The following is a 24,490-nucleotide window of genomic DNA, read 5'->3' as shown; positions in this document are numbered from 1 at the left end:
TTTTCCATTTCCAACGCATGCAGTTGATGCTTCCAAGCATCTTAGGAAATCCTCTTGCTGCATTCTGTGCTAGGATCCGAGCAGTGTCTTCAGCATTGGGTGATCGCAAGTATTGAGGTCAAAACACTTCCACCACTGCCCTGCAGAACTTGTACAAGCACTCAATGGTCGTGGACTCGGCCATGCGTTCATAGTCTTCCAGTGAATCACTGGGAGCTCCGTATGCAAGCATCCTCATAGCTGTCGTGCACTTCTGGGGTGAGGTGAATCCAAGTGTGCCGGTGCAATCCTTCTTGCACTTGAAGTAGCTGTAGAACTCACGGATGGAATTCACAATCCTGACGAGCTTTCGGCTCATCCGATAACGGCGCCGAAATACTTTCTCGTCGTGTAGTGCAACGTCGGCGAAGTATTCGGAGTAGAGCAAGCAATAGCCTTCCAGTCGATGCCTCTGCTTTGCCTTCAGCCGACCCGGCATCGAGCCACCTCGTCGAGGCTTTGCATTGCTCGCGAACAGGCCGGCCAGAGCGGCGAGGACCATGAGACGCTCTTCGTCCTGGGCGTCGGCATCGGTTTCCTCCTCCATCAGCGCCGCGAACGCCTCCTCGTTGTCCGAGTCTATCGCCGAGCAGACAAATCGCTGAACACATTGTGGGCGTGGTAGGCGCGCAGCCGCCGGTATTCCCGCCCTGCGTGGCCGGAGCGCTGGAAAGCTCGCCCAGGGCGGGGTGGAGGCCGCCGCGGCGAAACCCTCTCTTTTCCGACGAGGGAATGGCCTATCTAGCGGCGGTGGGTGGGTAGGCGGCGCCGGGATCGGCACGGTGGAAGGGCTTGCGCGAGGGGGGGGGGGCGAATCTGAGAGTGCAAGATGCTTTTTCGCCTGACAGTGGTGGCCCAGGCACAATTTTTCCTTCCGCCGGAGCCCCCACACGCCCCCAGTGCGCTGGGTTCGGCCTGGGATCGCCGGACCAAAAAATGCGCCGAGCCGGCGGATTTCGGCGTCCTGGGGACGCGGCTGAGGTTTTTTCGGCGCTGGCGCGAAAAAACTCACCCTAGGGGCCTGTTGGGACGCGAGTGGAGATGCTCTTACTACCAACACCCGGTTTTCCCACCCAAAAAAAAAAGTTTACCCCGCAAAAAAAACACCCAGTTTTCTAACCACTCAAAAAAGAAGAAGCTAACTTTGTGCTCTTCTCAAGAAAAAAAAAGATCTAACTTTGTGCTCGTGCCCCGTTAGCTGTCCGGCAGGTGACATATTCGCTGACTAGTGTTGTCCGTTGGATGTTGAATGGATGGTAGATAGAGGTGGGTAAGATGCAAGCGTGACTTGGCAGAGGCAAGTCATTGGATCCGGGCTCCGTTTGCACCACTCCCAGGCCTGACCCAACAAACCCGCTCGAATCGGTGCGCGACGACAACCCTAGCCGCCTCCTCCTTTCAGCCGCCGTTTCTTCCCCCCGCCCCCGCGCCCGACCACGTCCTCCGCCGGCGCCCATCCTACGCCAGATAATCGACGCCGTCGCCCCTGTCCATCCCGTCTCGCCGCCGCCAGCTCGACCTCGCCCCCCTGTCTCGCCGCTGTCCAGCTCGCTGCCGGCTAGCTCCCTAAGCTCAAAACGAGGCCTTGGGGGGCCGCCCTTTTTGCTCCATCTCAGGGCCGGCCCCGATGGCTTGTGCGGCTTACAGTATCAGGGGGCATCTCAAGCTTGCCGCGGGGCATGGCCTGGCCAGTAATCACCTGTGCGGCGGCTGGAAGCCTTCGGCGTCTTGCCCTGTTTCTCGGGCATGGAGTGGCAATGTCTCCAGTAATGCAGTGCAGCACGTCGCCCGCCATTCTCATTTGACTGTCCGGAATTCTGAAAGATGGCGCTCGATCCCGAAAGCTTCGCCAGAGGACGGGACCGCCGTTGCTGGTAGGTAAATTTAGTTTTTGGGTCAGTTGGGTGTGAATTCTTCAACAACTCCATGGTGTTAGAAGAATGATGCTTTTTTGTGTTATGAAGCCTCAACTTTTAATGTGCCGTGAGACGAAATGCATTGCCCAAAACCTTTCCTCTAGTTAATACCAGCAGCCAGTTTGATGTAAATTGCAACACCAGTGTTCTAATGTTTGTTTTGTTCTGTTCTGTTCTTCAGAAGGGAGGATGACTGTACTCGTCATTGGTGGCGGTGGAAGGGAACATGCGCTCTGTTATGCTTTGACCCGTTCACCTTCTTGCGACACAGTTTTATGCGCCCCTGGTAATGCTGGTATTGCTCAATCCAGAGACGCGGTCTGTATATCGGACTTAGATATTTCTAGTAGTGATGCTGTTATATCGTTCTGCCGCAAGAGGGGAGTGGGAATGGTGGTAGTGGGTCCTGAAGGTCCTCTCGTTGCGGGTCTTGCGAATGACCTTGTCAAAGCTGGGATACCTACCTTTGGTCCGTCGTCCGAGGCTGCAGCATTAGAAGGATCAAAGGACTTTATGAAGAGGTTGTGTGATAAGTATAATATCCCCACTGCTCAGGTACTTCAGTTTACATTTGTGTTACGTACTATACCTTCCAGGGGCCACGGGTGGTTTGTTTTCACGAGATGCCTGCATATGAGAAATGTTATATCGTTTTAGGCATAAATATTTCCTTCGTCCCGAGGCAATGCTGCTGACCATGTTTATGTTGTGCTGATTGGTCCTACTAAGTATACATGCAATGAACTGTCACTTTCTGCTGGACAAACATTGTGTGACTGCATTATTTCCAACCATAGTTCATAAGTCATAGTTGATAATTTGATATCCCTCTAAAGACAGATTGCTTTTTGAAATGAAGTCATCTTATTACTGTAGAAAAGGTCTCTAAAATCACTTTAGCAGAGAACAGTGAAATTGATACTCCTCTTTGTTGATACTTATTGTAGATTCAGATGTTAAGGCATACAATTGAAGCTAATACGAGTACTCTTCTCTCTATCATGTAGTACCGCACATTCACGGATCCTGCAAAAGCTAAAGAGTACATCAAGGATCAAGGGGCCCCTATTGTTGTCAAAGCTGATGGATTGGCAGCTGGAAAAGGCGTTGTTGTTGCTATGACTTTGGATGAGGCCTTCGAAGCAATAGACTCTATGATGGTTGACGAGTCATTTGGTTCTGCTGGTTCGCGGGTTGTCATTGAGGAGTATCTGGAGGGCGAAGAAGCCTCTTTCTTTGCATTAGTAGATGGTGAAAATGCTTTGCCACTTGAATCAGCACAGGATCACAAAAGAGTTGGTGATGGTGATACTGGTCCAAACACGGGTGGTATGGGTGCATACTCCCCTGCGCCAATAGTGACCGAAGAGCTTAAGAGCGTGATCATGGAAACCATAATTATTCCAACTGTTAAAGGTATGGCTGCTGAAGGATGCAAGTTTGTTGGTGTATTATATGCCGGGCTTATGATAGAGAAGAAATCTGGGCTGCCTAAGCTTATTGAATATAATGTGCGATTTGGGGATCCTGAATGCCAGGTTAGTGATTATCTGTCAGCTGCCTCTTAAGATATTTATATTTTCCCTATTCAAGCATTACAAGTTTGTTTTTGTTTTTTAGTCACAGTATGATCAAAATGTTCTTGATGAGGGTTGGACAATATCACAATAGAATACAATGTTTTCAACTCCTTCCCAACGGTGTTTGTCCTCGTACTCTTGTGATGCCCTAATGAAGCTCTGTTCATACTTAGTTTCTTTAGTGATGCCTTAATAAAGTTCTCCTCATACTTTATAGCTTGTTGCTCGAGTGTTTTTCTGGTAACATATTGTAGTAGTCCATGACATTAGAAATCGGCGTTCAGAGGTACATCTTGTAGAATGTGCTCATGTCTAAAACAATGTACATTTGTAACAGAGTGAGTGCCTTACAAATGCCAGCTGAACTTTTGTGTCTTGTTCTCATGTACATTTACTTGCGATACATAAGCAACACAACCTGCTTTTGTTCACTGCTTAAACTTTCTTCTTTTGGAACTAGCTCGCCATTTATTTCTTCAATCATCTTGTGCGACCTATCCATGCTATTCTATTGTTCCATGTAATTCCAGAAGCGCAGTCAATTTTGTTGACATCTGTGGGATCTTCATTTTTTAGCTGTCTGCTCAAAGGCATATGTGAACTTTTAAATTAATGATGCAACTTTATACTCACAGTTCAGTCCAGTATGCCCTTGTTAAGTTTGGTAGGCATTTATAGAATATTTGATAGCCGATGTGATGTTTTTCTTACCACATAGGTTATCATGCTTTTGATGTACACAACACAGTATCTTACCACATTTCTAATACGTTTCTTAACTTTCCTAGTTGACCCGTCACATTTTGTTTTCCATCAGATTCTGACTCTGCATTCCTGTATTAATTCCTTCCTTTGTCTCAGGTTCTGATGATGAGATTGGAGTCTGATCTTGCACAGGTCCTGCTATCCGCATGCAGAGGGGAACTGGGCAAGGTTTCGCTAACCTGGTCACCTGAAATCGCGATGGTGGTCGTGATGGCGAGTGAAGGGTACCCTGGCTCTTATAAGAAGGGAACCGTGATAAAAAACATCGACAAGGCCGAGCAGGTTTCTCCAGCTGTCAAGATATTCCATGCTGGGACAGCTTTGGATGGAGACGGCAACCTTGTAGCTGTCGGAGGCCGAGTTCTTGGCGTAACTGCGAAGGGCAAGGACATTGAAGAAGCGAGGTTTAGAGCGTACGATGCGGTAGATGTTGTCGACTGGCCAGAAGGATTCTTCAGGCGAGATATTGGTTGGAGGGCACTGAAGCAGGAGCAGACGGCTAACTACTGATTAGTTAGGTTTCCTAAATCTGGGGTGAGCTTCCATCCTCAAGTGAAATGAAGACAGTAGAGTCACCATTGTTGTGGTTGCGGAATTGACAGGAGCATAGCTTCTCCCGTCGAACATGAGCATCTTTTGGCCATGGTTTGGCTCCGAACCATTTGTAGCAGTCATGTATTTTCCACAAGTCAGGCAATGTGTCAATTGCTCTTGAGGTGCAATAATAATACCACCAACCAACTATTTTCAAGTGAACATAACCATGTGATCTCTAAATAAGCATCTCCTTGCAATCCTTCGTAAGTACCCCCTCCGTAAAGAAATGTAAGAGCGATTCGGGGTTCATTGCCATCACTATTCACTACTGATATGAACAGAACAGTCTCCTCCTCCGTGTCACCCACCAATCCATTGTCATCTCTTTGCTACTCTTTTTTTTTGTTGGTATGGATCTCTTTGCTACTTCAAGTTGCTGTTTGGTAACATCCAGAGCATTCTAGTATGCATCTTCGCCTTGTATATATCGTTTGAAAGTTGCTGTTTTTAACCGTGAAGTAGTACCGGCACTACATATTTTAGCATACAAACAAGAAAATTAGTGTAAAGGGGATGGTGGCTGAATGAAATTCCTCAAAAGAAAAAATGTGCCTGGATTTTGCCTCTTCTTTTTTTGAGAACAAAATTTTTTTCTGGATGAAGGACATGCCTTACGTTTAGTTGCTGCACTGCCTACAGAGCTCAATGGCCCATCTATGTTGGGCTTTTATTCAACGACGGCCCAAACAGACCGAAACGGGGCCTCTCAGAGCAACGAACCGAGCAGAGAGTTGCGCCGTGCTAGCGTAGAGCTATCGTTTCGTTTAGTCCCACCTCGCGCAGCCAGAGCGGAAGGGAGGCGAAGACGCGCTATATAAGAGGACCCAGGCCACAGGAAGAAGCATACCTTTCTCGGCCTTTTGGCTAAGATCAAGTGTAGTATCTGTTCTTATCAGTTTAATATCTGATATGTGGGCCATGTGCCCACAATGATATTAAATTTATTTTTTATGGGGAAGGGCCCACCACAGTAGCTTGCTGCTGGGGCCCTTGCGTGTCGCCCAGGCGTTGCACTACTGCCTGGGCTGGCGCACCCCAACCAAATCAGATTGTAAATATTTTTCTCTTGCCTTCTTCGGAACCCAAAACTGATGTTTGTTTCTGAAGCTAGCTCTAATCTGGTTGCTTGTAGTGGATTGCAGCACATCTTGCTGAAGCGGCTGCGGGAGGAGCACCTCCTCCTATCTCTCATTCATGAGCATAAACAGGGAACCAAGTCCACAGCCACCGCTGCAAGAAATTGTTCTCGTAGGACACACACTTTAGTGCACGTAGAGAACATTCTTCTCAAAATACATGAAAAACACAAATTATTATTTCAGTTGGCCTTTTTGGTTTTTGTTGCTGTATTACACGCTGCAGCAAGGAAACGCCGTGTGTTGACCCCTCCTGCCGAAGCCTTCATCTCGCCGCCGTCGGACCCCTCTTCCCCGGCCCCTTCCCCTCGCCGCCATCAGCGGCAACATATGAAGGCGACATCGAGCATCAGTGGCAACGTCTGGGAATAAATCTTACATCTATCATCATGTATTCATAGCGTTTGTTTAGACTATTTGCTTCATTCAAACATTCTCCGAAAATAGTTGTGTTTCCATATATGATAAACAGTTGCATTTTCTCTATAACCTTGCATTCTCGGACAGCCCTGCTGTTTCAGGTGTTTCATGTGCCCTTCACCGTACAACTTTTGCATCTTTTCATTTGTTGTAATGCAATCCATTCATCACTACAGAAATGGATTATGTTTTTGTTGCGGTATAAAACGATTTGTAGACCAAGAGATCTACATCATGGAGCAGGTACACTATTCTTTGTTTTTATCAAGGTACACCACTGGCTAGGATTAACTGCCGTGGAAACATGGGGCTAGCACGTCGCGGATCAACTCGTCGAAGTTACGGCGAGAAGAGCCGCCGGGCTCGGTCGCCTTGACCGCTTTCTCCCTCCACTCCTGCGCCTTCTTCTTCATCACCTTCCCCTTCCCACCCTCCATGACCTCCGTGATAAGGTCCGCGATGGCGTCGCGCCGGACGCTGCCGTCGATCTCCACGCCGACGCCCCATTCGGTGCACTGGTACCGGCAGTTGGTCTGCTGGTCCGCGAAGAACGGCCAGCTGATGACGGGCACGCCGCCGCACATGCTCTCCAGCGTCGAGTTCCAGCCGCTGTGCGTCAGGAACGCGCCCACGGCCGGGTGGCGCAGCACCTCCTGCTGCGGGCACCAGGAGGCCACCAGCCCGCGCCCCGCCGTCTCGGCCGAGAACTCCGGCGGGAGCACGGCGGTGTCGCCCTTGACGAGGTCGGGGCGGATGACCCAGAGGAAGTGCCTCCCGCTCTTGGCCAGCCCCCACGCGAACTCCACCAGCTGCTCGTTGGTCATGACGGTGATGCTGCCGAAGTTGACGTACACGACGGAGCCGGCGTCCTTGCCGTCGAGCCACGGCAGGCACTCCTCCTCCGGCTTCCACAGGCTCATGTTGATGGTGGAACTCGGACCCTTGAGTGGCGCCAGCAGCGAGACCGGGCCGATGGTGTAGACCTTGGGCAGGCCGAGCGCCTCCATGGCCGCCACCTCCTCTCCCTCCAGGTCGTCGAAGGTGTTGACGATCACGGCCGACGCACCGGCCGCGCGCTCCGTTATCCCGACCGCGAAATGCAGCATGTAGTCGTCCGGGGCCGGGCTGCGTATGAAGCTCGGGAAGTCCCTGAACCTCATGTTCCTCAGGCCCGGCACGTCCTCCACCGGCGTGTCAAGGTACTTGGCTGTCAGCTGTTCGACGTCTTTGATCGGCGCGAGGCCGCGGGCGAAGAGGAGGCGGTAGTGGCGGTAACCGAGGAAGCTGATGGCGCTGGCCGTCCACAGCTGGACGTAGGGGAGGCCGAGCTCCCTGGCCGCCTCCATGGCGAAGTCCATGACGACGTCGGAGACGACGCATGTCACGGGCGGGCCGCCTGCCTTGAGGTCCGCGATGAGGCGGCGGAAGGGCCCGAGGCAGGTCTCCGTGGTGGACTTGCACAGCAACGTGATGTCCTGCGTGACGTCGGCGTCGTCGGACGGCGGCAGGCCGTCCGGGATGGTGGCGAAGCGGAAGCCCGGGGCGCCGGCCACCGCGGCGGGGCCGCGGGAGCGGACGAGGCGGGCGTGGTTGTACTCGGTGTTGACGAAGGTGACGTGGAAGCCGCGGGCGTGGAGCATCTTGGCCACGTCGAGCATCGGGATGATGTGCCCCTGCGCGGCCGCCGGCAGGCACACGGCGTGCGCTCTCTCGGCCGCCGGTGCAGAAGAAGCCATTTCCCCGTGCTTTTGGAGCCGGGACGGCAAGCAGGGCATTTGTCAAGGCGACACGACACCACACTTGCTGCTGCCGAGGATATGAATTGGCTTGGCACGGATCTATCTCAGTATCTTGTGTTACTTATAGGTAAGTAGGATAGCAATCACAATCACGTCTTTGAATTGGCATCCTGGTATGTAGAAGTGGAAACGCAAGTGATGACGTCAATAGGTTCGGCTTGACTCCATATATCTATTGTCGTACCTTATCATATATCTCCTGAGGATGCAAACTTTCAGTGGTGAACATCTTACTGGGCCAAAAGTCTAAAATGGCAGGTAATACTAAATTTGAGCAACACAAGTACTCCTAACTGACACAGTGTAATGAATGCCGGCCTTTGATTGCTGATGCTTTTTATTGTGCAAAAAAGTTTATATGGGATCCTCCAATTAGTGTATCGTGGCATAAAAAAAAGGGGCATACTAATGCATATAGTAATTGTCTCTTCTAAAAAAAATTCATACTGCACTTTATTCAGGAAATCAAATGGGTCGCATTAATTAACTCTACATACTTGAAGTTGAAGATGAACGTATGAATTCTAGGGAGCACAAGGATCTGCCATATTTAAATAGAAGGTTTTAGCGCAGTAGAAAAACAAATTCAACATGTATGCATGACTCAAACAAATTTGAGTCCCTTAAAAAACATAAACAAAACAAATCCAAAGGTTCTTTCTGAGGGAGAAACAAATCAAAAGTTATTTTCTTATATCCAGAACAAACTATTGTCAATGGATTCTCAAAATCTGTTTGAAGGAACTGAAATCTGATTGAAAACAAATGCAGTAATCTAAAATTGTATGTAGCAATCCCATTCACGTGTCAAATTAGTAGTTTGTCAGCCTTGCAAACATGTTTATGCATAACGCATCGCTGTTTCCTCTCGTCCCTGGCGGCTGGAACCCTAGCCGCCGTCAGGGGAGGCCGATCTTCCAGCGCCGTTCTCCGGCAGCTCCCCTCCACCGGCGACCTCGGTCGTCGGTGGTGACGGGGGTCGCCGGATCCACGCGTGTGGATCGTTTTTACTCCCTCGTAGTCTAGGTTTTTAGGTTGTTCATCGTCTTTACTTCGGCGGCGACGATGACATCGCTGAATAAAGATTCTTTGGATCATTCCCTGACGAGGCCATCGGTCCTATGATTGGGGATGGATTTGGAAACCAGTCTGTTCAAGTAAGGATGGCGTGGCGGCGGCGACATCCTCGTGGTGGACCTGTGTCCTCGAGCTTCGTCGTTGCGGCGGCGTTTGCTCCCGCGTCGGCGCAGAGCTTGGGAGGTAGTCCAGGAACGGATACAGATTGTGGTCTGCATCGACGACATCTGGAAGACGGAGCATGTGCTGGGCTCGTGGTTCGTGGATGCCAGGTATGGTTTCCTCCTTTGGCGTTTTAGTCGTGGTGGGGTGCCAGATCTGGAGTTCGATGGCGTGTCCGGGGTGTTGCCCCGGTCTGATTCGTTCAACGGCAAGGGCTTCACTTTTGGTGAGCCACCTTGGAGGTCAGTAAAGCTGCATATCAGCGATGGAGCCGCGTCGAGCTCGGGTGAGGAGGTGATTCGTCATTCTTTTCTTCGGTGGCTGCTGTGGTAGTGCCGGAGGCAGGTGACGGGCGTTGGTATCATGCTCAGAGATGTTCTGCTATCTTTTCAGTTTTGTCATGTCAGTCTTTACGTGACTTGTACTTTGTTCTTTATAATATGAATGAGACACGTATTACCATGCAAAAAAAATGTTTATGCATATACAAGTTAAAATGATGTCAACTAGCTATCTCGGAGGTGCTTATAGGGGCAGGGTGCGCGTGCGCGCGTTTAGTGCATATGCGTGTATGTGGGCATATGCAATTGTACTGTATTAAAAGAATGTACTTTCTAAAAAAATTTATTCAGTTTTGCTAAAGCACATCTAGATGTGCTATAAATATTGCACATCTAAGTGCTATGTCATTGATTTTACGTGCAAGCATTTATTTTGTCTTTTCTCCTTTTCTTTCTAGTTTGATTGACTCACTTATATGTGCAATAATTAGGGCACATCCCCCATTTCACGTAATAATCGATATGTCAAGAGTTCTTAGCAATATATTTCCCCAATATTAATCAGCACTTTTCCAAAAAGAATTATTGCCTTCCCCACAAATTTGTTTTTGCCTATTTAGTAATCTTACCTCTTTCAAGGTAAGAGATCATATGGCAATTGGATCAAATAAAAAATACATCTAGGTCCGTAGACCACCTAGCGACGACTACTAGCACTGGAGCGAGCCAAAGGTGCGCCGCCTTCTTCGTCTCTCCCTCATCGGAGCCGGACAAACCTTGTCGTAGTAGACAATTGAAAAGTTGTCATGCTAAGACCCCATAGGGTCAGCGCATCAGAACAACATCCGCCGTCGATGAAGAGAAGCGTAGATCGGAAGGATCCAACCTGTATACACACGAACACAGACGAACGAAGACAAGATCCACGTGGATCCATCGAAGACAAATGCCGACCAAATTCCGCGAGATCCGCCGGAGAAAAAACTCCACACGCCCTCCGATGATGCTAGAAACACCACCGGGGCGGGGACTAGGCGGGGAGAATCTTATTCCATCTTCAGAGAGCCGTCGCCGCCTCGCCTCTCTGAGTAGGACACAAATCCTAACAAAATTCAAAAGAGCAAGAAAAACATAGCCCTCCCACCTGCAAGGGCCGGGATCCACCACGCCTCTATGGCCCTAAGACTACATAAGACGAGGTAGACCGGCGGCGGCAACTGCGGGAGGCACGAGAAACCCTAGCCAAAGGGTCCTTTTTTTTTCACGGGAAGATAGAAAACTTGCACGTTTTTGGCAGTCGACAACTCTGGAATATGGGATGAAATCATGTATCCGGTGTACTCATAAAAGAGCAGGATTGCAGCAACCTTGTGGCATCTTGACACAAATGATGCTTTCTACATTATGGGAAACCTCACATTCTTACGTTTGTTATTTGGATAAAGGAACTCTAAATTAAGAGAGTGATTTCCACAAAAAGAAATACAGCAAAGGAGCAACCCATCTGATGCTAAGTTGCTAGCTGTTGCATTTGAAATGTAATAAACAAATCATTGGTAATGATAGAGCAAAAACAAATCAATGGGCATTTCATGCAAAGTTTGTATAGCAGCTCGTAAAAAAGCACAACAATCCTATGTAAGGGCATATATGTCTTTGTTTGAGTATATGTTAGTCAGTTAGTCACTAGTGGTATTTTGGCATGGAAAAAACTGAAATTGATGCTGTTTTGACACTTTGGTTTTCAGTAAGAGTAAATTGCATTGGTGGTCACTAAACTTGTCGTGTACGCCCACTTTGGTCACTGTACATAAGAATATGGTCAATACGATCACTAAATATGAGTTACGGTGATTATACGGTCACTGTCTCTTCATATAGCTTCGTATTTTATTGAGTTGACCGGTCAAACAGTTTGAATAATGCCTTGTCAGCTCTTTTTTTTCTCTATGGACGCAGACCCCACTTGTCTGTGACTGGAAGAAAGAAGTAGAGGCAAAATAAAATAGTGACATAGTGTGAAATCAAACCCCAAACATAGCGCTAGGATGTCAGCAAGCTAGCCCGCTGTGCTCACCTCTCCTTGTGTCTAAACTGGAGAAAGGCATCCTGCTGTAACGTTATGCATTCACGTGACAACCATGACATGTCATTTGTTGCTTGCTGTGCATGCATGCTGTGCTTGAGCTTGTATGGGTACGTGCATATTTGTGGTTGTGTGCGTATGCATATATTGTACGTGCTTGTGATATCTGCGTATTATTATTATCCCATCAATACATAATTCATTCTCCAGTCCAATTACTCTGATGCACCTCTCAACTCTCAAGCTCTTTTCATTTACCCTGTTAGTCTGTTAATCAAGCTGCACGTTCCGGCTGCTAGGCGCTAATATTTCTTCAGTTTCGTCACAGATTAAGAGAGCATGTAGCGTGAACCCCCAGCCTTGTACACATGCATGGCCTCGTTTCTATTTCTTGCATATAGCTAGCTCGCCGCTATGTAAGCGTTGGTGGGATGGCACGAAACCAAGGTAGACAGGGCTGCTTAGTATGCAATTGGAAAGTACATGTTGAATGGCGCAGCCGTCAGTTCGATCATAAGGTACACTAGGATGTTTCGGCTAACTTGAAACAATCTCAATATAAGAGAAAAAATACCACAGAACTTGAACGTAGCGGCAAAAAAATTCTCTGTAACACTTCGTGTGTTGCATCTACACAACATTTTCATGCATATCTTTAGTTTAAAATTGCTAAAATTTAGCTCAAATTTATTTTTACTAAAATTGTCGCATACTGTGTGTGCACTGTGTGCATGCACGCTAATGTACATAAGAAATCGTGACGGTTGTTATAAGTGTACACTGTTTGGGGTTCGTATCCCCACGCGTCACTATTTTATTTTGCCTGCGTCGGTACAGAGAAAAAAAAAGAGCTGAGAAGGCATCATTCAAACTGTTTGACTAGTCAACTCAACAAAATACGAAGATATACGATATGACAGTGACCGTATAATCACCACAACTCGTATTTAGTGACCGTATTAACCGTATTTTTTAGTACAGTGACCAAAGTGAATGCACACGATAAGTCCAGTGACCACCCATGCATTTTACTCTTTCCGTAATGAGTCTGTTTACTGATTCAGAGCCAAGTCGCATCGCATCCCCGCATTGACCGGAAGCAGCCAAACCTAGCCGAAGCAGCGCCACGGATCCGAGCGCCCCCAGCGCCGCCGCCACTGCGGCTGCCGGGATGGAGCCGGAGCTCGACAGCACCAAAGCCGCCGCCGGCAACCGCAAGCACCTGGCCATGCTCGAGCGCCTCTCCAAGCGCACCGCCGCCTCCTCCGCGGCCTCCCCCGAGGCGTCCCCCGTCGCCGCCTTCCTCTCTCGCTTCGCCGCAGCCAAGGCCGCCGCGGAGTCCGCCCTCTCCGCCTGCCGCTCCTCCCCCGACGGCGCCGCCGCCTCCCTCGCCGCGGCCTCCTCCGCCGTCGACGACCTCGAGCGCCTTGTCGCGGAGGCCTCCCACTCCCTCCCGCCGTACGAGCTCCGCTCCGCGCTCGCCGCCGTCTCCGACCTCCGTGCCGCCCACAAGCTCGCCGCCTCCGAGATCCGGCCCAAGAAGTCATTCTCCTTCAGGAACAAGAGCAAAGCCACCAAGAACCCCCCGCAGGATCCTCCCGCCCTGCCCCAGCCGCCTCCGGAGCAGCCAAAGCCTAACCCCGATGCGATCCTGCCAGGGTTTGGGTTCCGGAGCAGGAATGGCGCTACCTTGGTGAAGGATCTGAGAGCTGCCAACGAGAAGGATGGAGATTTCACGCTTGCTGATCTGGTTTCCTGTGAGGTGTACCTCAAGGGCAAATGCCGGGCGCTGTACATTCACAAGTTAAGAGATTGCCGCGTATACATTGGCCCTGTTTTCGGCTCGGTGCTCATAGAGGATGTTGAGCGCTGTACATTTGTGATGGCGGCGCATCAGATCAGGATCCACGAAGCGAGGGAAACAGATTTCTACCTGCGGGTGAGGAGCAGGCCGATCATTGAGGACTGCAGCGGTGTGAGATTTGCACCACATGCTTTGAAGTATGAAGGGATCGAAGATGATCTGAGGGACTCTGGGCTTGCTGAGGACACTGGTAACTGGGCCAATGTGGATGACTTCAAATGGCTCAGGGCAGTGCAGTCACCAAACTGGTGCTTGGTTCCGGAGGAAGAGCGCCTGCCGATTGTCGACATTTCAGAAGTTCAGGAACGGGAGGATTGTAAGTGAGCTGCTCGGGAGGTTTCTTTCTCGGCCCCAGTTTTGGATTAATGTTATGGACTGGTTGAATCTTGATGCTTTTGGTGATTACATGTTCCGTTTGCTGATGTTTATGATCTCATTGTATCTTGAGCTCGCCGAACTAAGGATTGGAAGCATGAGACCCTTCAACGCATGTCCAGAAAGGCGTTGATTATTTCATAGTTATGCATACTTAGTAAGATGATGCAGTTTTCTGGGAAGAAGCATACTTTGAATTTTGGTCGATAGCATTGGAATACATGCATGTTTATTCGGTTGTACAATTATATTGGTTTATCCAATTCTGTGACCTTGAGTGCTCCATAAGTTGAGGAATTTATAATTTGGCAGGAATGCATGTTTTTGTGGTACTGGTACATAGTTCCCAGCACTATGTATTTTCCTGCTGGAGGTACATAAGCAACCTTGCCCATACAGTATACACGGAGTATTAACCCACACCTCTGCAGCACTATGTATTATTCCCTGCTGGATGTGATATGCTTTATATACATATCCCTTTCCCTGTAACAGAACATATGACGTTTTTTGGGTCTAATCTAGACCAAGAAACATCTTATATCTTGAAACGGAGGGAGGACCTGATAGTGGATGAGAATGCCAAGTTCAGAGGGGACAGTCTCCAGAAATGGCTAAATGCCCTTGCTCCTGCTAGTGGCAGTGACAAGAAGAGGGGAAGCCATATTGCCCAATTTAAAGTGATTTGAGATACTTTTCCAAGAGACTGTTTCTTCTAACTTTTTGCAACATCGCCGTCGGGCTGCAGCCGGAGCCGGAGAAGGTTACGAGCTGTTCCTGACCTGCTGACATAGTTGCATGAAGGCGAAATTTAAGCAGCATATTTTTTTTTTCGGGAAAACTTCCAATCTATTCATCTTCAATCATGGCAGTACAACGAACACAAGAAATAAAAATTACATCCACATCCGTAGACCACCTAGGGACGACTACAAGCACTGAGGCGAGCCGAAGGCGCGCCGCCGTCATCGCCCCTCCATCGCCGGAGTAAGGGGCGGACCCAGACTGAAAATTACCCGCTGTCCACATAGAAGAACACATGCCTACATATCAAACAATCAATGACCTACACACTAAATCAACGGATTATATTAAGCAAGTGCAAATTGGACCCGGTGCCAGTGACACCGGCTAGCTGTACATAGCTACGCCCCTGGCCGGAGTCGGGCACAACTTGTTGTAGTAGACAGTCGGGAAGTCGTCGTGCTAAGGCCCTATAGGACCAGCATCCCAGAAAAGCAACCACCGCCGATTAAAAAATAACGTAGATCGGAAGGATCCAAAATGAAGACACACAAATGTAGACGAACAACGACGACGAGATCCGAGCAAATCCACCAAAGATAAATCTGCCGGAGACACACCTCCACACGCCCACAAAACGATGCTAGACGCACCGCCGGAACGGGGGCTAGGCGGGGAGACCTTTATTCCATCTTCAGGAAGCCGCCGCCGTCTCGCCTTCCTGAGCAGGACACAAACCCTAGCAAAATTGAAAAAAAACCGAGTAAAAGCGGAGCCCTGCCGCCGGCCCTTGCCAGGATCCACCGCACCTCCACGGCCCTAGGGCCACGGGAGATGGGGCAGACCAGCGCCGGCGGGAGGCACGAACCCTAACTTTCTTTTTTGTAGGAGGAGGAGGCGGCTGCTTGTGGCCTGAGGTTTTTAATTTAAGCAGCATATTGCCGTTGCTACTACAGCAGACTCAACATCCTTAAGGAGCTAGCACTCTACAGTGTGTTTGTAGATTGACAGTGACGAGGGAACTGGGAGAGCATCTGCGCCCCCGTCGTCGTTACCATCGACATCGAGCTTGGAATTCCGGCAAAAAGATAATTAGGATTTCAGTTGGCCTTTTTGGTTTTTGTTGCTGTACTGTACATACACGCTGCATATTGCAGAATTTGAAGGAGTAATAAATCAAGTTTAGAGTTTTTTTTCTTTCTGTCCATCTGCATCTGCTGAGTCCAGTACAACAAGTTGCAAAGGTTCATTGCCAAGCTGTATTTGTTTGCAAAACAAACGATTGAATGTGAAGGGCCTCGATTGAGGTTTTACATTTGACCAAATCAAAGACAATTGTTTACACGAGTAAGCAACAGCAACAACAATGGTGGGCAAAATGAAATTTCAGAACAAATCTCACCAAAACTTGAACAACGGCTAGCTAAACTTCTGGTAGCCCCAAAACAGGCAAAACTCAAATCTCACCAAAACGTGAACAACGGCTAGCTAAACTTCTGGTAGCCCCAAAACAGGCTAAACTGGATGGATCATCATCACACGCAGTGAGGAGTCGAATCAAAACGGCGGGATTCTATCTTCGGGCCATTTTCTCTCCACTCTGCCGATCTTCGACGGCGGCCAGATGATGTGGGTCACCCTCCCGTTTATTAGGCCTAAAGGGATCTGAAGAAACATCACACGTTAATGAAACAAGTCATATGATGCAACATACTCCCCCCGTTCCTAAATATTTGTCTTTTAGAGATTTCAAATGGACTACCACATACGGATGTATATAGACATATTTTAGAGTGTAGATTCACTCATTTTGCTCCGCATGTAGTCACTTGTTGAAATCTCTAGAAAGACAAATATTTAGGAACGGAGGGAGTAGAATAGAGCTAGTCGAATTAAGAATTCCCTGCGCGATATTTTTAATTAAAAGAAAACTATGTTTCCATATCTATCACAACACTCTGTTTGCTCTACTGTATCCTATGCTAATTCTAGGACATGCTGAATTAGCAAATTTACAACCAATCCAGCAACATGAATAAGAAAACACCACTGCAGCCTGGCAAGCTTAAAACTCTTCCACCTTAGGCCCTAGCACACAAATGTGCCTGCCTTCTAGTGTATTGTGCTGTTGTGTTACTTACAGTATGGCTTTCCCTGACTATCAGATTTTTTTTTCTTTACTCTGCCTTTCTTTAGTGTTTTCTTCTGTTAGGTGTTCCTATGGGTAGGCACCGAGGCTTTTTTATTTTATTTTATGAATCACCACATGCTGAAGGCTATAGTGTATCATTTATTTTTCTTTTGCTTCAGACCTCAAATACACAAAGATAGTATAGCATGTTGCAAGAACCAGGAGGCTTGGAGCTCAAGTACTATGTTCTGCTAGTCATCCAGCATGTTCTAGCATATAACATGACATAGCATTATTTTTAAAACCATTAAGAAGGAACCGTACATGAAATGGACATACTCCAGGAAGCTTGCCAGGTTATTCAATACCACTTGATGCCAATTCTTAGAACTGTTGACTGCAAGTCTCCACATATTTCTGGTACAAAGCTTAAGCATCATACACAGCCAGTGAGATTAATATCCCCATCTCAATAAGACTTCACCAATATATGCATATTTCAGGGACCCAGTTTTTCTATGGAAGGAGCTCACATGATAGTACAATAGTGCAGGTACTCAGGAGCAAAATGAGGTTACTCCAACATTGAACAAACAAGCTTCTAACACTGGAGGAATTAATATGTTTCACTCAAACAACTGGACTTTAACATTTACCCAGAACAGCCAAATCAAAGTAAAATCGTTTTGTAAAGCTGAAAAGAAAATGGAGATGAAAGTAACTTACTGGACCAAATGACCTCGAATCCCAGCTTCTAGCAGCATTATCCCCTTCAACCCAGCAATGCCCCTGTGGGACCTTAATTATCTCAGAAGACGCGGGGAGCTGTATCCACTCACCAGGTAAGCCAATCAGTCTCTTCACGAACACTTCCTTATGATTACTAGGGCATCTGCAAACAGAAAAAAAAAACATCACTTGCACGAGTCAACGCATCTGCAAACAGAAAACAAAGAAGCATCACTTGCATGACTCAAAGCATTACTTGAACAAAATCACATCGCCACGAGAGAATTTGTACTGGTCGAGGCAGGCCTTCTCCGCTAACACGATGTCACCTGGTTCGAGCCGAGCAACCTGGTCAGCACAGAATCATTGAGTATGGATCGCAGGATAATCCAACTCTCCATGCCTGCACTGATCCGTGGAAACCAAAGCCACGAATACCTCGCAAGGCGCTGTCGGTGGCCGTCATGGTGGGATGCATCGAATGACCCTTTATCGCGACCACGGTGACGTAGCGGTCGGAAATGGTGACGCCGATTACACCCCCGGTGACCGACATCTTGGCGATCGACCAAAGCTGGCTGCGGGCTCCCATTATCAAAACTATCCGGTCACTGCATACAGGTAGGATCTGAACCTCTGAAGTGCAGAAACACTGCAGAAATGCAGTGAACTGAGCTCTGAAGCGAATACACTGCGAAGATGTACGGTCCTACTAGTACATTAGTACGGCAAAGAATTATGCAGCTAATCTAGTGGATGGTGCAGACGAACACTTAGATGTAGATGGAGCAGATTAGGAGAAGAAAACTAATCCAATCACCCGAGGCTCTTACCGAGCAATCTTCCTCGGTTCCGTGGAGGCGGAGGCTGGCGACCAAGGCTTTGGAGCGGTTCCGTGGAGGTCGGCGAGGAAGAACGGCGGGAGTTGCGGCGACGACGGCGACGACGGTGTGTGGTGGCGGCGGATGGTTCGAGTCGTCAGGGCGTTGTAAGCCACAGGGTATAATTAGCGAAGCGCTTACGGCCCGCCGTCCGATCGCGTAATCAACGGCCCATATCAAACAGCGGGGCCTCTCTTCTGTACTAGTTCTGTTGGTTTAGGCCACCGCTCCGACCCTCACCCAAACCCTCGCTGCACTTCCCACCGTCGGCGGCGGCGGCGGCGACGACCACCCCACCGACCGCGCCGCGTTCGAACGTCGCAGGTCGCCGGAGGCGGCCGCCCTCCCATCCCGCTCCGGTACGGCCCCCCGCCCACTCTTCCCTCCTCTCCCAAGCTGCTCGCGTGCTATAACCCCTCCCCGGGCTCCAATCCCGCCCCGTGCGGCTAGGAAATTTCTCCTGTAGCCCGCTGCCGCTGCGCCCTAGGGCGGCCGCCATGCCGCAGCTTAGCGTCGACGCAGGCGTCCCTGGTGCCTCCACCCCGCCCGAGGTCTTCGTCGATTGATTTAGTGATGTGCGAGGTTTTAGTCGTCCAGTGATTTACTTCACGAATTTGAGGAGTGTGCCCGTGGCTGCCCCCCTGTCTTCACACGAATTTGGGGCGTTTAGGTCCACTCCCTGCCTGCTCCCCGCTCTGTATTTTTGTTCGAGCAAATTTGTTGGATTTAGTCATTGAACAGCTCAAGATAATCACATGATGTGGTGGTGGGTAGGTGACTTTATAAGTAGATTGATCCATCTCCCAGGCTTGAACTTGTTATTTTGGTGGTATGCCATGCAATCGATTGTTTTCACCTGTTCTGGTGCCAGCGAATAATCAGGCGTGCTACTCAACGTTTACTATGATATGTGCTGGTTTTTCCCAATCTCCAGTTTTAGATTTTGCTCCAGTGCTACACTTCGGTTTCCATCTATTTAAGAATATATACTTAATGCTGAATCTGGCTCAACTTGTTATAATCTTTCTCAAACTTCAGATTTCGATTTTTTAATTTGTGTGTGTGCGCAAGACCTTGTTTCCTTGATTTTCTTATTCCAAAGTTCACTTTTCTGATAAAATGTTTCTCTATGCAGTGGAATCTGAAGGTTCCTGCCAAAGTTTCTCAACTCGGTTGTAACCTTAGGAAGAGAGGTAGCAACAATTGCAGTTGCCTGATGGACGGGTCTAAATCTAATGCTGAGGAAGATGACTATCATGTGATAGGAGATCTAAGATCACCAAAGATTCCAAGGAGAAGTCCTGATGGTTCCAAGGATCGGGATTTTGATAGGAGGGAGAGAGACGACAGGAAAGGTTGGGACTCTTCAAGAAGTGAAACTTCTGCAGACAGGGCTGATACAAGAGATGGTGGATATTCTTCTGACCATAATAAGCACGGCAGGGAGACAGAGATGATCCACGACCACGCAGATGAGTCGGTTGGAATTAGAAAAGGTGTAGACTCTAGTAGTTCAAGGGGCGGGAGATCCGATGAGGATATCAATGAGAGGAGGGGATCTGCGATGGCTGAGAACATCAATGAAGATAGCAGATCAGTGGATCAAAGTCATCAAAAGGAAGAGATTCTTGGGCATACAGTGGAGTACGGACATGAAAGCAAGGGTGGTGTGGAAAAAGTGGAGACGTCACCCAGAGTGGGTAACGATGGATGGGAGTCATCAGGGGATAGAAGGAACAGAGACGCTCCACCTTCACAAATACCAGATACACCAGACAGAGGGAAAGACAGCAGTTGGAATGTGAAAACACAAGAGATTGAAGGATCTGAGCAGTACTCGAGGAGCCGTCAGTTGCGAGATCCTAAAGAGGCAAATGTCTCTGAATGGAGGAGCACACAGGAAAGGTTAGATGGTTCGAGTTTTCATGGTCGAGCTGGGTATCGGCAGGATTCCAGGGGTAGATCTGAGAGTTTCAGAGGTTCTTCAACCTATGGAAATCGGTATGACAGGTCTGATTCAATAGAGATCAGGCCAAATAGCAATTTTGATTTTGGGCGAGAGGGCTCTGTTTCTGGAAGAAGATCTGATGTGGGAGCTCCTGGAACAACTGATGATAGTACTACCAATCATCCTGAAGCAGATCAAAGTGGTGGCACCAGCATGGTTTCTCCATTTACTCAGCAAGGGCCTAAAGGTGATAGATCCTCTAGAGGAAGGGGGAGGCCAAATGGAAGGGATTCTCAGAGAATTGGAGTTCCCGTGCCACTTATGCCGCCACCTTCATTTGGTGCACTCACCCTGCCACCAGGGCAAATGCAACATATGGGGCCAAATATTCCCCATTCTCCAGGTCCTCCTCTTCTACCTGGTGTTTTCATGCCGCCGTTTCCTGGACCTATGGTGTGGCCTGGAGCAGGAGGTGTTGATGTCAACATGCTCTCTGTTCCACCTAACCTTCACATCCCTCCTCCAGTTGCTGGCGAGCATAGGTTCACTCCAAGTATGGGAGCTGGACCTATTCATAATGTTCACTTAAATCAAATGGGCCCAGGAATGGGTACTCCAACGAATATGTCAGGATTGGGTTTTAACCAGATGAGCACACAAAATCGTGAAATGACACATGATAAGCCATCTGGTGGTTGGGTGCCACATAGGCATGGTGCACCGATCAGAAAGGCTCCTTCAAGGGGTGAACAGAATGATTACTCTCAGAACTTTGTGGACACTGGCATGCGACCTCAAAACTTCATTAGAGAACTAGATCTTACAAGTGTAGCGGAGGACTATCCAAAATTGAGAGAACTCATACAGAGGAAGGATGAAATTGTTACTAACGCTGCTTCACCACCGATGTATTTTAAGTGTGATCTACGGCAACATGTTCTTTCTCCAGAGTTTTTCGGTACAAAGTTTGATGTTATTCTTGTGGATCCACCATGGGAAGAGTATGTTCATCGTGCACCAGGAATAACAGATCATATTGAATATTGGAACGCTGAGGAGATTATGAATTTGAAGATTGAGGTTGTTGTTCTTGTCTGGTTCTTTCATCCTTTTTAAGGGTGTTCATTTTATGCCACAGAATTATTAATATACTTCCGTGAATTGTTTGAATCAACAGGCTATAGCTGATACTCCCTCTTTTCTCTTCCTTTGGGTTGGTGATGGCGTAGGTCTTGAACAGGGACGTCAATGTTTGAAGAAGGTGAGACAGCTTTCTCTAACACATGCAGTTTACAACCTACTTTGTTGTCAAATCTTCTGGGCAATGGCATGATGCCAGCTTACAGAAGGACATCCAGGCTCATGTGTCCTCCCCAAAACATTATAGCCACAATGCATTTTGATCATGTTTCTGTAATTGCCATTCCGTTTAGTTGCAGTCAAACTTCAATCTGCATAAATCTCACATTCTTTCCAATGTATTCATCTGTTTCAAAAGATACAGGCACTGTTTTATTTAATTTAGATCTGTCATACAGTTTCCAGCTGAATAATAAAGGTAATAATAGATGAAGCTAGCTGAAACATCTCTTTTGTCCAGTGGGGATTTCGTAGGTGTGAGGATGTTTGCTGGGTGAAAACCAACAAGAAAAATGCATCATCAGGTCTGCGGCATGATTCTCGTACATTGTTGCAGCATTCAAAGGTAGTGCTGTTATTAAGTATTATATGTTTTATAGCATTATTTTCTGTTTTTTACTTTGCAATTTCCCCATGTCTCTGGGATTCTTGTGAAGTATCCATCTTTCTTTGTGCAGGAGCATTGTTTGATGGGTATAAAAGGAACGGTACGCCGTAGCACTGATGGTCATGTCATCCACGCGAATATTGACACTGATATAATAATAGCTGAAGAACCCACTGATGGTATCTATCTCGTAGCTGCAATTGATAATGCTTATTATTGTTCTTCGTTTATGATATCTGTCTTCTAAACTATTCTGAGGCCTCTTTTCCTTTCCTGTCTTGTTCCTGTATGAAATTAAATTCACTGTTTTGTCTTTGTTGTTGTCATGGTATGAATTTTATGGTTTGGCCCATGAAAAGTGGAGTATGATTTTTAAAAGAATTTGACTTGTTGATACAAGCATATTCTATCTGGCTTGTGGAAGGATTGGTTTATTACAACTGGTTTGAAGAAAATTGTATTATCTCTGTTCCTAAATATAAGACGTTTTGGCAGTTTTGAACTGCCAAAATGTCTTACATTATTGAACAGAGGTAGTACATATGAAGCTTGAACTCTGAATAATCCTTTTACGCTAATTGAAACTCAAACAAAACAATATGGCGTTGATTATCCTGAAGCAGCTGTAGCAAGTGTACCACTATGCATGCATTTTCTGCATAATAATCTCATGACAACCATGAAAGTATGTCCAAGATTGGAGAAACATTTGTTCATGTTTTCTTTAAGATTTCTATAATGCACGAATGTGCACATTTAAAAGGAGATGTTAGAGATTTCATGTGTTGTACTGTTGATTCTTGGCATAAAGGTAATGGGATGTGGAAGATGAGCAGATGTTTTTGACTCGTGTAAATAATCGTACTATTTATCCTTGCGTGATAGCCTTTTGCAGAATAGCTATGCCTTGGTCATTTTCATTTTGGTATGCTTGAAAGAAAAACACATATTTTGGTGAAGTTACTAGGGAAGGTCTTACTACTTTCTCTTCTATGTTCATGGTACAGAGGTCTTATATATTTAGGAACAGAGGGGGTACACCTTACCTCTGTTCCTAGACGTCATATATTTAGTTATCCATTTGTTGACAGCGTACAGATATCTAGTTATCCATTTGTTGACAGCTTGGAGTGTATTTCAGAATTCCTTATGTTTACATTGTTTTTTTGAAGTATAGCTTTGAAAAAGAGAGAACGCATCCATTGAAGCATAATATTCGTTTGTGATGCCTACAAGTATATGTCTTCTTTTACAGGTTCAACGAAGAAACCTGATGACATGTACAGGATCATTGAGCATTTTGCTCTTGGAAAGAGGCGCCTCGAACTCTTTGGCGAGGATCATAACATTCGGCCTGGCTGGCTTACTCTTGGGAAAGACTTGTCCTACTCCAACTTCAACAAAGAGGTAAAAAGCCGGATATTCAACTTTTATGCTCATGCACACAGTTACACAAGAGCATATGCATTGCCACGATCTCCACACATCAACGTCATCTCTGCTAAGAAACTTGACTCTTACAGGCGTATAACAAGAACTTCGCGGACAGCGATGGGAAGGTGTGGCAGGGAGGCGGCGGTCGGAACCCTCCCCCTGGTGCTCCGCACCTCATCGTGACGACTCCGGAGATTGAGGGGCTCAGGCCTAAGTCACCCCCGCCGAAGAACTGACAGCATCTGCGCTATTGGCGGAAAACCCCACTCCATGGAGCTCGGTGCACCGTGATCTGTTTTCAAGCTGCAGTGGTGGCTACATTTATTTTCCCATATTTGTAGCTATTATTTTACACCTTGTAGGTGGGGTTGATCCGCTTGTCGTCGAAAAAATGTACTGTACTGTATGTCAGTGTCATGGATGATGGATGTTTTGATGAAACGGCAGCAATCAGAATAAGAAGCTTACCTTTGCGCGCGCGTGCATGCATGTACTGATGCGGTGCATTTGTATTTGGGCACTTGGGGTGGCTTAATGCCTCTCTTGTGTGTAATGTGCAACTCTGCACCGGCGAAGTGTGATCACCTCTTCGTTGGCTGTGCCGTCGCAAATATTGTTTGAAATAAAATCTTACAGTGGCTTGCCGGTTCTGGGAGTGCCCGGCAGTGACAAAGACCCATGGTGAAAATATAGATATTTGACACAAAAACAAAGACCCATGGTGAATATATAGATATTTGACACAAAAATAAACTTGCACGGTAACATGTAGACATATA

General features: G+C 47.5%; 5 protein-coding genes and 1 non-coding gene across 10 annotated transcripts; 4 read left to right on the top strand and 2 right to left on the bottom strand.

The window, feature by feature from the left end:
- Window positions 1-1,368: 1,368 nt before the first annotated feature.
- LOC109783675 (phosphoribosylamine--glycine ligase) lies at window positions 1,369-5,061 on the top strand. The gene is made up of 4 exons (XM_020342273.4): window positions 1,369-1,913; window positions 2,137-2,510; window positions 2,963-3,493; window positions 4,397-5,061. The coding sequence occupies exons 1-4, from the start codon at window positions 1,667-1,669 to the stop codon at window positions 4,808-4,810; spliced, it is 1,566 nt and encodes a 521-aa protein (XP_020197862.1). The 5' UTR covers window positions 1,369-1,666; the 3' UTR covers window positions 4,811-5,061.
- Window positions 5,062-5,740: 679 nt separating this feature from the next.
- LOC120963731 (U2 spliceosomal RNA) lies at window positions 5,741-5,936 on the top strand. Its single transcript, XR_005755479.1, has one exon. It is a non-coding gene; the product is annotated as a U2 spliceosomal RNA (small nuclear RNA).
- A 530-nt stretch (window positions 5,937-6,466) lies between these two features.
- On the bottom strand, window positions 6,467-8,281 carry LOC109783674 (7-deoxyloganetin glucosyltransferase). Its single transcript, XM_020342272.3, has one exon. It carries the CDS (start codon window positions 8,226-8,228, stop codon window positions 6,741-6,743), a length of 1,488 nt encoding a protein of 495 aa, XP_020197861.2. The 5' UTR covers window positions 8,229-8,281; the 3' UTR covers window positions 6,467-6,740.
- A 4,623-nt stretch (window positions 8,282-12,904) lies between these two features.
- LOC109783673 (tubulin-folding cofactor C) lies at window positions 12,905-14,429 on the top strand. Its single transcript, XM_020342271.4, has one exon. The coding sequence runs from the start codon at window positions 13,030-13,032 to the stop codon at window positions 14,044-14,046; it is 1,017 nt and encodes a 338-aa protein (XP_020197860.1). The 5' UTR covers window positions 12,905-13,029; the 3' UTR covers window positions 14,047-14,429.
- A 1,639-nt stretch (window positions 14,430-16,068) lies between these two features.
- On the bottom strand, window positions 16,069-18,723 carry LOC109783672 (uncharacterized). 5 transcript variants are annotated; one of them, XR_005755073.3, is made up of 6 exons: window positions 18,535-18,723; window positions 18,140-18,392; window positions 17,958-18,030; window positions 17,699-17,864; window positions 17,297-17,389; window positions 16,069-16,506 (listed from the first exon to the last, which is right to left on the bottom strand). XR_005755073.3 is itself a non-coding variant. In XM_020342266.4 (6 exons), exons 2-6 carry the CDS (start codon window positions 18,291-18,293, stop codon window positions 16,497-16,499), a joined length of 507 nt encoding a protein of 168 aa, XP_020197855.1. In that variant the 5' UTR covers window positions 18,294-18,392; window positions 18,535-18,723; the 3' UTR covers window positions 16,069-16,496. The 5 variants fall into 5 exon arrangements, 4 of the variants coding, with proteins under 4 accessions (XP_020197855.1, XP_020197857.1, XP_020197856.1 ...); XM_020342266.4 differs by having other exon boundaries at window positions 17,297-17,400; XM_020342268.4 differs by having other exon boundaries at window positions 17,297-17,400; window positions 18,140-18,312; window positions 18,535-18,688.
- A 26-nt stretch (window positions 18,724-18,749) lies between these two features.
- LOC109783671 (uncharacterized) lies at window positions 18,750-24,183 on the top strand. The gene is made up of 7 exons (XM_020342265.4): window positions 18,750-18,941; window positions 19,718-21,610; window positions 21,708-21,791; window positions 22,131-22,235; window positions 22,348-22,456; window positions 23,533-23,684; window positions 23,801-24,183. Exons 2-7 carry the CDS (start codon window positions 19,799-19,801, stop codon window positions 23,945-23,947), a joined length of 2,409 nt encoding a protein of 802 aa, XP_020197854.1. The 5' UTR covers window positions 18,750-18,941; window positions 19,718-19,798; the 3' UTR covers window positions 23,948-24,183.
- Window positions 24,184-24,490: the final 307 nt, after the last annotated feature.

Source organism: Aegilops tauschii, chromosome 4, assembly GCF_002575655.3.
Source record: "Aegilops tauschii subsp. strangulata cultivar AL8/78 chromosome 4, Aet v6.0, whole genome shotgun sequence".
NCBI lineage: Eukaryota > Viridiplantae > Streptophyta > Magnoliopsida > Poales > Poaceae > Aegilops > Aegilops tauschii.
This window is presented reverse-complemented; position numbering and strand designations above follow the sequence as displayed.

What these genes read in the sequence shown, in the direction of transcription:
- LOC109783673 (XM_020342271.4), top strand. Translation starts at nt 13,030, where the DNA reads ATGGAGCCGGAGCTCGACAGCACCAAAGCCGCCGCCGGCAACCGCAAG.
- LOC109783671 (XM_020342265.4), top strand. Translation starts at nt 19,799, where the DNA reads ATGGACGGGTCTAAATCTAATGCTGAGGAAGATGACTATCATGTGATA. An exon ending in TTATGAATTTGAAGATTGAG is followed by an intron (nt 21,611 to 21,707) that starts GTTGTTGTTCTT and finishes TTGAATCAACAG; the next exon opens with GCTATAGCTGATACTCCCTC. An exon ending in CATTGTTGCAGCATTCAAAG is followed by an intron (nt 22,236 to 22,347) that starts GTAGTGCTGTTA and finishes TTCTTTGTGCAG; the next exon opens with GAGCATTGTTTGATGGGTAT.
- LOC109783675 (XM_020342273.4), top strand. Translation starts at nt 1,667, where the DNA reads ATGGCTTGTGCGGCTTACAGTATCAGGGGGCATCTCAAGCTTGCCGCG. An exon ending in GGACGGGACCGCCGTTGCTG is followed by an intron (nt 1,914 to 2,136) that starts GTAGGTAAATTT and finishes TCTGTTCTTCAG; the next exon opens with AAGGGAGGATGACTGTACTC. An exon ending in ATAATATCCCCACTGCTCAG is followed by an intron (nt 2,511 to 2,962) that starts GTACTTCAGTTT and finishes TCTATCATGTAG; the next exon opens with TACCGCACATTCACGGATCC.
- LOC109783672 (XM_020342266.4), bottom strand. Translation starts at nt 18,293, where the DNA reads ATGGGAGCCCGCAGCCAGCTTTGGTCGATCGCCAAGATGTCGGTCACC. An exon ending in CACCGACAGCGCCTTGCGAG is followed by an intron (nt 18,031 to 18,139) that starts GTATTCGTGGCT and finishes GGCTCGAACCAG; the next exon opens with GTGACATCGTGTTAGCGGAG. An exon ending in GGCGATGTGATTTTGTTCAA is followed by an intron (nt 17,865 to 17,957) that starts GTAATGCTTTGA and finishes TTCTGTTTGCAG; the next exon opens with ATGCCCTAGTAATCATAAGG.
- LOC109783674 (XM_020342272.3), bottom strand. Translation starts at nt 8,228, where the DNA reads ATGCCCTGCTTGCCGTCCCGGCTCCAAAAGCACGGGGAAATGGCTTCT.